Source organism: Mustela nigripes, chromosome 4 (assembly GCF_022355385.1).
Source record: "Mustela nigripes isolate SB6536 chromosome 4, MUSNIG.SB6536, whole genome shotgun sequence".
NCBI classification, from domain to species: domain Eukaryota; kingdom Metazoa; phylum Chordata; class Mammalia; order Carnivora; family Mustelidae; genus Mustela; species Mustela nigripes.
The window spans coordinates 69,265,303-69,277,387 of record NC_081560.1 but is presented as its reverse complement, the minus strand read 5'-3'; the positions used below and the strand labels follow the sequence as shown (position 1 = coordinate 69,277,387).

The following is a 12,085-nucleotide window of genomic DNA, read 5'->3' as shown; positions in this document are numbered from 1 at the left end:
TTCGACCCCCCACCCCAGGGAACCTAGGACTGCACTGCAATTATAATATGCAAAAAGAAACTTCGTATTTCATATGTTAATGATAGTGTTCTACTTACATTGGTACTTTGGAGAGAATAAACCCGGTTACTTGCACTGTCTTGGAATAACAACTCCTTTGTTTTAAAGACTGAATGAAACACTGCATTATGAAAGGAAAATATATCAATGAATATTCCGCTTAATAGCCTTACTTTTTGTCTTGTTCTTGGTAATGTTAACATGCAAATTATTTCCTTTCCCATAGTGAAAAAGTAAATGCACTGCTTTTCCACCAAACTAGACCCTGAAAAATTGCATTTAATGTTTTTCTTGGCATTCAGACATGACACTTCTAGCCACAATCAGGGCAGGAGTTCTGAGTCATTTTCTCTGGTAATTGTGATGAATGTGCCTCAATTCAGTTACATTCTGTGGCCTGGTCTCCTTTGTCAACAGTGGGGCACATTAAGGAGACAGCTGGTCAGTAATAAAGGAGATACACTTGGGTATACGATTAACTAGGTAATGTGCAGAATATGATCATTTCTATTAAGAAAGCAGTCTGTTATATAACTAAAAATAGGCAATGTCTGATATTGTTCATCATTATTTATCATATTATAAAATGAGATAAATTGTTTTAAAGTAATAAGCTAAGTAATGGAAACTTAAATTTTCTGATACCAGGTTCTTGCATAGAAATATCCTTGATATCAGTGGAATTCTCACTTTTTGTATCTGTCCGTATACAACTGAAAATTCTCTTGTTCCTAATAGCGCTGTACTTTTACACACTCAGGGAGCTAGAGCCTAGCTGGCTTTGTTTAGCTATTTCAAAAGCTATCTAAATATCTTAATCCTAAATGGATTTCAAGAACATAGATACATTTCATGATTTATTTCTATATCATATTCTGCCTAGGGTCTCCCTGGTGAATTTGGTCTCCCTGGTCCTGCTGGCCCAAGAGTAAGTATTATTTAATTTACTTTCATAAACTTCAGTCAAGGTATTTTTAAAATGAGTAGTGCTTTCTCTTAAAAGCTACTGATCTTGCAACAAGTTCCTGACACTCTTCTGTACTCCAACATAATCTGTAGAGAACATTTGATTTCTAAATTGAAAGTAGACTTTTTAATTTAATTACTCCTATTTTGCAGCCCCAAACCACACAGTTCTAAGAAACATAAATGAGCTAATATATGTATTCTATTCAGTAATTTATATAGACAAGTTATATTTATGAAAGTGGCTCAAACTGAGCCAAGGAAAAGTAATATCTTACTAAGATTTTAAGTCACTTTTGCAATGTGCATTGATGTTCAAAGTCTAAAGCAGAAATCATGAATCAGCTCTTATTTAAAAAAAATAGATTTAATTTGTGTGTGGTCATTAGAATAACTGGAATGATGAGCCTGCCCCAACCATAATTATAACAAGGGCCTTTGAAACAGTTGCAATGTGGACTACATACATGTTAAATATTCTGGCCCGTGGAGTACCCTGTCATGGTGAGGCTGACATGCAATTGGGACAAATGTAGATTGACAGGTAGAGAGATTGATATACACATGCAGACACACATACACATGTATATCCTGTTAAATATTTTGTTACACTGCTAATGCATAAGATTACAAAAGGGAGGGTGGGTATGAGTATATCTAATCCTATCTACACCTAGCATTGCTCTTCTAAAATGACACAGTCTTTCCCTATGACTACCATGCATAACTGGCATTTATTTTTACCTATGGATCTATTACAAAAAAACAAACAAACAAAAAAAAAACGAGTTCCAAGTTTGAATATTCTAGAAGAAAAACATTTAGGAGTTGTAGCCCCCGAATATTAAAGCTGAATGAAACTTTAGAGATTATCTTATCCCCTCCATTCATTTTTTTTAATTTATTTTTTATTTTCAGCATAACAGTATTCATTATTTTTGCACCACACCCAGTGCTCCATGCAATCTGTGCCCTCTCCAATACCCACCACCTGGTACCCCAACCTCCCCCCCCCCCCCCCCCGCCCCTTCACAACCCTCAGATCCATTCATTTTGCTAGTAGAGAAATTAAGGAAAAGTAGTTATAATTTTATAATGGCAGAAACAGGATTCAACGGCTTAAAAAGTAAGAACTCTGATGTGTAAAATGGAATCTCTGAAAGCGATGAAGAGTGCAACAGTTTAATTTCTCTCTCTCTCTCTCTCTCTCTTTCTCTCTTTCTCTCTCGCAGGGGGAGCGTGGGCCCCCTGGAGAAAGTGGTGCTGCTGGTCCTTCTGGTCCTATTGGAAGCCGAGGTCCTTCTGGACCTCCTGGGCCCGATGGAAATAAGGTAAAATTTTCTGTTCTCTATTGCTGCTTTGGCCCAGTATGCTCTAGAGTAACGAGATCATTTACAACAGGAAATGAATTGTTTTTCAGTTTTTTTTTTCTAATTTCCTACTCCGTAAGGATTTCCATCTCAGTAAATGACAATCTGATTCCAGTGGACCTGAATTAGTGTAGAGGAAGGGAAGTCCCAGTCTTCTACAGCCATGAATGAGTTAGTATGGTTCTTACTCTCACATCATTGTGCTCCGAACACTTGGATTTTAATCTAGAAACATCGCAAACAATTGGACCCTATTTTTAAGAACAAAGTTTCACCTTCTCCTACTTCAGAGAGAAAAATTTCCAGAGGTAGTCTAAGTTTTCATGAGGAACGTATTGGACAATACGTTCATCTCCCAGACAGAAGCTTGACAAGCTGGGTTTCAAACCGGAATCTGGTTTGCATTTTAAAATAGGTGGAATGACACGTTTCTAAAAAATGGATTACTTTGACCACAGTAAAGAGAAGGCAATTCCTGTGACTCCTGATGGAGTGACACTTATGGGGGGGGGGGGGCAAAGATTATTAAAAAAGCTATTTGGAGAGGTGGAAGGATATTAGAAAAAAAGCTAAGAGGGAGAGAGGAAACGGGAAAGAAAACCTGGTCCAGAGGACAGTACTCTCGGTTTTCTCTTAGAAGTTAGTCAATAGGTCTGAAGTACATGGAATTGTAGGGTCTTTATATAAAGTGGGAGCTTGTACTCCCCGCTCTTTAGGAGATTGAAATGTAAACATCTCCCCAGCTGACGAGGTTTCTCTCCATATCGCCTGCGTGGGCTGAGCGACTTATCCTTGAGAAAGGTTTGTGGGCCAACATTTTTCACTCTGCGCGTCCTATTGTCCGGGCCTCCCCTTTTCCATGGCTGCCTGCCTGCCTGAAGAGGACCGGGAGCAGGTTACAGAAAGCTCACGGCCACCCACTCCCACTTCTCTTCAGCCACCCCGTCATTAATCGCGTCTCCCACGGTTACAGCCTCCCTGCTTTTCAATGGCCCTCCTTTGTGTCTCTAAGCAGGCAAGAATGCGACCTATTAAATGTTGAAATTGGAATCCTTCAAGAGTTCGAGTTTCATTTTCTTTTCTTGCCGCTGACATAATTGATTTCACGTGTGTTTGATTCCAGGGCGAGCCTGGTGTGCTGGGTGCTCCGGGCACGGCGGGTCCGTCTGGTCCTGGCGGGCTCCCAGGAGAGAGGGGCGCTGCCGGCGTCCCCGGAGGCAAGGGAGAAAAGGTACCCTCTCTCTGTTGCACCTTAACTCGTGCTGTTGAGGAACTCGAGCCAAGCAGGCCGCCCAGGGCTGCCTGGTATTTTGTTAGTTTTTTTTTTTAAACAGTTCCTGGGAGGTGGTCTGCTAGAGTTTTGAGACCTCTCTCTACACATTTCCCTCTGCCACCTAGCACCTACGCATTTCTAAACTCACTAATCTGGCAAAATTCCTTGCTACCATGGAATTTCACGCAAACAGATGGTGTTGAGTAATACATGAGGCTCATTTTAATGCCACTAACAATAATGCCTCATCCTGCCCTAATTAATGGGAAGACGCTATATTGAACAGCTGTCAGCCGTGCTGCTGCATTAGTTACGCCGTAAGAGCGATCGGGCACCGAGGCCCATTGTGATGTCGCCTTAGAATTCTGTCCACGTGAATGTGTACCTTGCTTGATTATGCTGCAGGGGAGAGTATGGAAATTAGAAAAGAATATATTTCACGATAATCTGGAGAGGGCCCTGAATTATTTTTCCCTTACGTTTTTTTCTCCCCCTCATTCCACAACCTAAAGAAGGGTAGGGTCTCAAGACGTGACTAAATGTTACAGGACTAGAGGTGTGTGGGATTTTCTGTAAAAGCACTGCGGATTCGTTTTGATCCGAAAATTGGGCCGGAAAACCAAAAGTTGCTCTTGCTTTATACTTTCAGGGTGAAACTGGTCTCAGAGGTGAAGTTGGTAACCCAGGCCGAGATGGTGCCCGTGTGAGTAGTGTTGTTGTTTGTACTCAGACTGTTGTTGTGTTTCCACTTCATTCGGTTTGAGTTGAGCAGCTTTCCAAGCCAGAACTTACGAAAGGAGGACCCGGGTTTAGTTAGAATCTTCCTTTCCTTCCTGGGTCTATGTACAGTAGGATCATTTAACATATTCCAAAAGAAAGACTGAACAGAAGTTATCCCTTTGAAAAGCATAACCTGAATGACTTTCTACCTTCCTCAGTGTTAACTCTACTGAGTACAAACTCTACACCAGAAGCTCTAGGTTTAATAGAACGTTAAGTGATTATTATAGGACTTTGGAAAAAGACCAGTAACACCTGCATTTTAAGAAGCCAGAACCTCACCCAAGGTGCCGTTTATTCAAATATGTGTCCTAAGAATTTATCCCTCCAAGAGCAGCCCCCGTGATTAGCTGTTAATGCCATGGAGAGGCCAAAGATCATGCCATGGAGGGATAATAACCCTCCCTGGAGAGTTGGCAACGTGGCTCTTCCAGGCCACTGGCTGTGGTTCTTCACCTCACTCCCTCAGAGCTGACACCTCCCTCTGGCACACTGAAAGTCGTCCTTTCTCTGAATCCCCTAGCCCTGGTGGTTTCAAACAAGGCTGCTCATTGGCTGCTCTCCAGGAAGCCTGCCAAGAGCAGCGAGTTCAGATCTCTCCAATTCCTAACATGCCCTTGACTTCCACATTCCTGTCACCTTGATCACTGGGGTGCTTTCCTCCCGAGAGCTGCTTCTAATGGTTTTGATAATTAGAACTGAAGTGCATCAAAAGCTTTCTCCATGTCCATCCCGAGTGTGCAGTGACAGCATTCGGTCACGGTCTGAGCACAGAGAGGGGAAATGGCAGGGGTCACCTTTGATGGCCTAGGGGTGTAATTAATAAGATATGTTTCTTTTCGGTGCTAGGGTGCTCCTGGTGCTGTAGGTGCCCCTGGTCCCGCGGGAGCCACTGGTGACCGGGTAAGCATGCATTCTCATGGAGTCACGGCTCTGGGAGCCACTAGCAGCTTCGGCAGGTTTGCTGCCTGCCCCCACCCTAGAGAGCCCCCGCAACTCATTTTTAAGGCTTGGTGTAGAGCCTACTTATTTAAAAACCTATCTGTTGTGATGGGGCCGCAGGAAACAAATGCTGTGTGTTTAAAGTTCTCTTTCCCTTCCTCTACATGTGCCAGCTATCTGATCTATACTTTAATCCCTATCATTTGTTTTAAAGACTTTCCCCATTGCCCATTAACAATATCCTAATGCGCTGAGCCTCCTCAAAGCCTTCAATTGTAAAAAATCAATAAAATACATAGTGTGCCCATTTCACATCGAACGGTCCACTTAAAATAGACCTTATTTATTGTACTGCACAGATTGCAGCAAATAGATCAGCTCTGTGTCCATCTAAAAATTAAAATGTCCTCCTCCTCATATTGTGGGCACTGATTTATAGTGTTTTTATGACCAATACCACTTCCCCCCCAAAATGAATACAATATGAAGCACAGTAAGAATCCATTTTATTTTACTCCCTGAGATGCGCATTGGTTTTCTCTTCGGACACAACTGCAAGTTCTGCTCTCCACCACCGGTCCCTCTCCTTACGGCCTCTGGGAGCACGGATGTGACAAACTCCTCTTTGGTCCCATTATAGGGTGAAGCCGGTCCTGCTGGTCCTGCTGGTCCTGCTGGTCCCCGAGGCAGCCCTGTAAGTGGAAACCTGGGTCATCCGGGACACTCATAACTTTTCGACCCTAATGAACCTAAGACTGCTGCACCATTCTTAATCTCCCTTCCCCCCACCCAGGGTGAACGTGGTGAGGTCGGTCCCGCTGGCCCCAATGGATTTGCCGGTCCTGCTGTGAGTATGCTAGGACGCAACTTAATGTGAAAACCTCCTCAAGCTGGCGAGTAGAGTGAGCTGGGACGCCTGGACACAACTCTTCCTCTCTCACAGGGTGCTGCTGGTCAACCTGGAGCTAAAGGAGAGCGAGGAACCAAAGGGCCCAAGGGTGAAAACGGTCCTGTTGGTCCCACAGGCCCTGTCGGATCCGCTGGCCCCTCTGTAAGTTGAGTTCACTGTAGTCGACATGGCCTGTGTCATTACCCGTGAACTCTTACAATTCAGCATAGGTCAATCAAGTCCCTGCTGTGTACCAGGGACATACTGGATAGAAGATGATTTAAAAAATAAGAACTAATGTTGGCATTCCACTTTATACTTTGTGAAGTTTCATAAACATCATCTCCTCTTACTTCTTTAGTATAACCCATGAGGGTGGTCGAACTGAAGCAAGGACATTTATTTCATGACACAGATGATCATCATTTTTAATTTCTGAATTGGTCTCTAATAGACATGGGAATGATTACCTTTGAAGAAAAAAAGCAACATTTATAGGAAATGTCTTGTGACCACACCCCATGTCTTTCTGGTTTGTTTCCATTTAGGGTCCAAATGGTCCCCCTGGTCCTGCTGGAAGTCGTGGTGATGGTGGTCCCCCTGTGAGTATTTCAAGGGACTCTGATAACATGTCTTTCTTTAGAATCTATTAAAAACAACTTGAAAGTTTGGAGATTTTTGGTTAATTCTGAACTATACTCAGGAGACTCTTGAGATCCAGGTTCACTTTTTTTCAGAGGAATTCTGATACTGAAGTTAGATCGTGGGTTACTAATCCCAACTGGAACTCATGTAGTGCATGTTGCTACCGCCTCACCTAAGGTGATAACCAAAGTTAACCCCAGGTTGTTGAATTGTGAAATGGTTAAAAATAATTTCTCTGGTACCCCCTGTCCTTTTGCTGATGCCCCCCTTCTCCTGCCTGACCATGCCCTTTCTCTGACCTGCCCAGTGCTGTTACACTGACTCCTTCAGGACCCGAACCTCCCTAGGAATGAGCCGCACTCACTCTTTCCTGCTCTCACTGGACCATAGTTAATACTCTTGGGTCTGTTCTTGTACCTTCCTCTGGAAACAAAAGTACTTCTCCAGTGTTCATTTCTTTCGTACCCAGCCAGGTGGTTAAGATAGCGTGGTATAAGACATTACACATCAATGTGTAATAATGGCGTGGTGTCTTGTCTTCTTGTTCTTAGAAGCGTCAGGTTATATGGTAGCATTTCAAAAAGGACCATCAGAGCCTTAATGCAAAATATGGGTGTTGCAACAGGGGCGTGTTGCTGGAGGGAGGTGCAGACATGGATGTCTTCGGAGTCCTTGTTAAATAATACCCTGTATGAGGCTGCCCTACGTGCTCCTTGGTCCGTCCTCGGTCACGTGTATTAAGGCTTGGCCAGAGGAGAGATTTCCATCTTACCCAGATCCCTAGAGTTGGTGTTGATTGTAGAACTTGAATGTGCTTGCTTCTTAGGGCGCTACTGGCTTCCCTGGTGCTGCTGGACGGACTGGTCCTCCTGGGCCCTCTGTAAGTAAATCACTTCAAAATATGTCATATACTCTAGCCAAAAGGCCTTGTTTCTAGTAAGAAACTGACAAGAAACTCTCTGGAAACCTGCTACTAATATTTTGCTATTACTTTTCTGGTCTGAAATCAGTTTTCCTGAAACATTAAGGCAAAACCATCACAGATTATATTTTATAAGATTAGCTTAAGAGGCTTTTATTCATGTGAACACAAGTCCCCTTTTAGGGGCATGGTCTCTTCGTTAAAAATTAAAAAAACAGAACAGTTTTAGTCACATATCAGATATTTCTATATCTAATTACCCTTTATGGCCAACATTCTGCCTCCGTTGTTAAGGTATAATTGTTCCTGAATTTAAAGGTGGTTTGGCCTCTAATTTAATTCTGATTCAGACTCTCCTGTCAGGACTCAAGAGAATTTAATTAATTACCAAGGATTAAGTCTTCCGGTTAAGGTTTCAGGGAAAAAAAATAGCAAAGATGTTGATTTCTTGGAATCCTTTTACAGGTTCATAACAGAAAAATCTTCATTCCCTGTAGGCATTTAATTAAACCTAGTTGAGAGCATATCTGATTCCTCAATTATCAACAAAATGCCAGTATTGGTTTTCTTCAAAAAGAAATGAGCAGAGTCCTCCCAAACCCAAAGTCCCATTCATTTAGGACCCACTCATCTCACTCTCCAGAGTTCTCATTCCAAGATGCCAGGGGCCTGGTAGCACAGCATTTCTTCTCCTCACAGACATCTGCCGCAGCCTCGAACGCAATTAGTCACCTTCTCACAGCCTTGGGAGGAGGAGGACAGGGAGTTGCCTCTCTCCATTAGAGGGAATGTGACAGAGCCTCAGCAGGGCCCCGGAATGGCCAGGATATCATTTTGTTGCTTTCATCTATTTGCATCTTCCTCTCTAGAACCTCAGCATCTCTCTCCTGGGTCGGCAACCATTAACAGAATAAATGACTCAGTCATTTGCTCACAGGGTATCACTGGCCCTCCTGGTCCCCCTGGTGCTGCTGGTAAAGAAGGACTCCGTGGGCCTCGGGGTGACCAAGGTCCAGTAGGCCGAACGGGAGAAACCGGTGCACATGGTCCCCCCGGCTTTGCCGGCGAGAAGGGTCCCTCTGGAGAGCCTGGTACCGCCGTAAGTGATTTTAAGCTCTTCTCTGGTAATACCTCGTACTGAATTGCAGTAAAGCCTTTACACAGATCTTCAGGTGGCGTATATCTGTTGATGAGTACGGTAGGCTTTCATGGAGAGCTCAGTCGAGCCAGGAAATCTGTCCAGCACATACTGAGCTGTCAGAGCTCTGGCAGTTGCTTAGAAGGCACTAGACGGGGATGACGATAAATGAAGGAACTCACTGTTTGATCAGAATGGCACCTCACTGGTCCTGGGATTAGAGCAGAATCCCACTGCCATGGCCATCCTATTGTAAACGAATCAATCTCCGTAAGCTACTGATGTCTTAAACACGCCACGTCTGGTATTATCGTTACTCGGAAATGTGCCTTTACGAGACTGGGTTCAGTTAGAGGCCAAGGTCAAAACTTGCTTCTTGGCATAGATTCTGTAAAAAGTCCATTGCTCTACCCCGGGTGGCTTCGTTAATCTCGGTCACATTTTTCACTCTTGTCCCATTGGTCTCAGGGAGGAACCAGGTACAAAGAAATATACTTGCCAAGCCAAACTGTATTACCACCTCATGGCTCCCCAGTGATAGTATCTTTCCTCTTTTTCAGGGCCCTCCTGGCACCCCAGGTCCTCAAGGGCTCCTTGGTGCTCCTGGCATTCTGGGTCTCCCAGGCTCTCGAGGTGAACGTGGTCTACCAGGTGTTTCTGGATCTGTGGTGAGTGTTTGACACCATTCTTCTTCTCATTAACATAATAAAAGATTTTAAAAGCTGCCACTTCAGATGTGACAGATTGATCACTGAATAACTCCACTTAAGATTTTTTATTCATGGCATTTTCTTTATACAGATCACATGTCACTTATCTGAGAAGCTTTAATACCACCTTCCTTAGACACACGCTATAAAGATACAGCTTAACATTATGCAGAATGATTTTTCTTCTTTTTACATGCTTAAGAACTATATAAGCTCTAATTGCATTTACTCCTCTGCAGCATGAAATGCTGGCATCATTTATCCTGTAGGAAGACTGAAACTCTGAAGTTCTGAATCATTCCATTAAATCTGATACATGACAGCAACTAGGAATCCTCTCATCTCCATAAACTCTCTCAACTTTGTGAATTCATTTCTTTGGCGATATCAGATGCAACCAGGCTCACCTAGTATGGGACAACATTCCAAAATTACACAAAGCTGGCCATCTGAGTGTGGAGGGCGAGGAGAACACGAATGATGCTTCTTGCCATTCTGTGGCCCATTCCCTCACTGCACTTTCTCTTTTCCAGCTGGTATCTCCTAGCCGGGATTGTGCTGGGAGGGTGAGATTTGCACTCAGTCCAACAAGAGGAATGTTTCGTCTTCTTTGCCTCTAGGGTGAACCTGGACCTCTCGGCATCGCTGGTCCACCTGGGGCTCGTGGTCCCCCTGGGGCTGTGGGCGCACCTGGAGTCAACGGCGCTCCTGGTGAAGCTGGTCGTGATGTGAGTCTAACACGTGGTCTGGACAATCAAACCCAGCTGTGTTCCACTGTGCACAGCTTCATGTCCTCAGCTGAGTTCCTCTTGTTCCAAGTCTCTGAACAAGACGGTCTGTTTCTCCATGACATCTGTGTCCTGACCATTCCTGCTATTGAAAATATGAAAAATTACTTGGGCCAGGGGATGGGGGATGGCTCTTTAAAACACGTCTCAGAAAACGAGCCTGGCAAGTTCTAACTGGCAGTCCCAACTGTCGGTCTGACAGGCTGGGAGGGATGAAGACAGGGGAGCTGAACTCTAGGGGCTGGTGAGGTAAAGAGCCTCTCTGAGCACCTTAACTGGTGTGGTATCTTCACAGGGCAACCCTGGGAACGATGGTCCCCCAGGCCGCGACGGTCAACCTGGACACAAGGTCAGCACACCTCTTTGTCTTTCTCCAATTTAAAAGTGACTAGAATCCAGGCCAGCTGGATACTAAACTTCACTTTGCCTCTGGTAGGGAGAGCGCGGTTACCCTGGCAACATTGGTCCCGTTGGCGCTGTGGGCGCACCTGGTCCTCATGGCCCTGTGGGTCCCACTGGCAAACATGGAAACCGTGGTGAACCTGTAAGTTTGTAAATACCAGTCCCTTTGTGCTCTCCTCCTTGGAGGCTTCACTCTGACCTCCCCACACTCGGGAACTGTGGGGCTTTAGCCGGGGGAGGAGGGTGGTGGGTGGGATTGGGCTTGGCTGACCCGTTTGGTTTTGCTTCTCCAATTTGCAGGGTCCTGCTGGTTCTGTGGGTCCTGTCGGTGCTGCTGGTCCAAGAGGTCCTAGTGTAAGTACATGGTGAAGATTTCTTCACAGATTAACATTTAAGGAAACTCAGTCCAGACTGTCCATGAAAAAAATAATGTATAGGCTAGACTTCATATTTTTCAAAAAATTCAGTCCATGTAGAGAATTGCTACAACTAGCTTCTAAGTCTCTTCTATTCCAGATCTCCTCTGCCTGTTTGTATTAAATAATCACAGAAATCCAGCCACTTAAGGGAGGGCTCAACTAAAGCAGATCAGGGGAATGGATGGCTCTAAACACCCATGTGGTTCTCAACCCTCCGCATGTCTTGAGTTCGCTCTGTAAACAGATTAAGCAATGTTTGTGGGAAAGTGTCATTTTCAAAGGAAGGTAAATTGTCTCTGTGCGCCTTTTTCTTTGCAGGGCCCACAAGGCGTTCGAGGTGATAAGGGAGAGCCTGGTGACAAGGGGCCCAGAGGTCTTCCTGGCTTAAAGGGACACAATGGACTGCAAGGTCTTCCTGGTCTTGCTGTAAGTAAAGTGCGCCCTTCCTGCATGTATACGGGTCTTAGATGATCTTCCTCAAATTTTCACTGCTCTTGCTCTAAAATGAACTCCTATTCACTTCCCATTCTCTGGCTGACTTCATCTCACAGAGATAATGCTATTTCATCCCAACACAGAAAGGTGCGGGTTAAGGGAGATTGAAATATACATATATTAAAATCTCCTGGCAACAATGTCCTTCAACCCCACTTAAAATAAATATAATTAGAGGAATGACTAATATGGCACAGCTGAAATAGCTTGTAGAAAAAATATAATTGAATATAATAGACATAATGGGAGAAAAGAGCCCCATTTTACATTTTCAATTTTCTCAATT

The 12,085-nt window shown here is 44.2% G+C and overlaps 1 protein-coding gene across 1 annotated transcript in view; it reads left to right on the top strand.

Annotated features, from left to right (window-relative positions):
- The window catches only part of COL1A2 (collagen type I alpha 2 chain), a 35,648-nt gene that overhangs the window by 19,867 nt on the left and 3,696 nt on the right, over positions 1–12,085 (top strand). Inside the window, exons 30-46 of the mRNA XM_059396839.1 lie at positions 944–988; positions 2,259–2,357; positions 3,520–3,627; positions 4,319–4,372; positions 5,299–5,352; positions 6,032–6,085; positions 6,185–6,238; positions 6,335–6,442; positions 6,829–6,882; positions 7,752–7,805; positions 8,785–8,946; positions 9,546–9,653; positions 10,316–10,423; positions 10,779–10,832; positions 10,920–11,027; positions 11,186–11,239; positions 11,623–11,730. Of these exons, the coding sequence (XP_059252822.1) occupies positions 944–988; positions 2,259–2,357; positions 3,520–3,627; positions 4,319–4,372; positions 5,299–5,352; positions 6,032–6,085; positions 6,185–6,238; positions 6,335–6,442; positions 6,829–6,882; positions 7,752–7,805; positions 8,785–8,946; positions 9,546–9,653; positions 10,316–10,423; positions 10,779–10,832; positions 10,920–11,027; positions 11,186–11,239; positions 11,623–11,730 (1,386 nt within the window). The remainder of the gene's footprint in view (positions 1–943; positions 989–2,258; positions 2,358–3,519; positions 3,628–4,318; positions 4,373–5,298; positions 5,353–6,031; positions 6,086–6,184; positions 6,239–6,334; positions 6,443–6,828; positions 6,883–7,751; positions 7,806–8,784; positions 8,947–9,545; positions 9,654–10,315; positions 10,424–10,778; positions 10,833–10,919; positions 11,028–11,185; positions 11,240–11,622; positions 11,731–12,085) is intronic.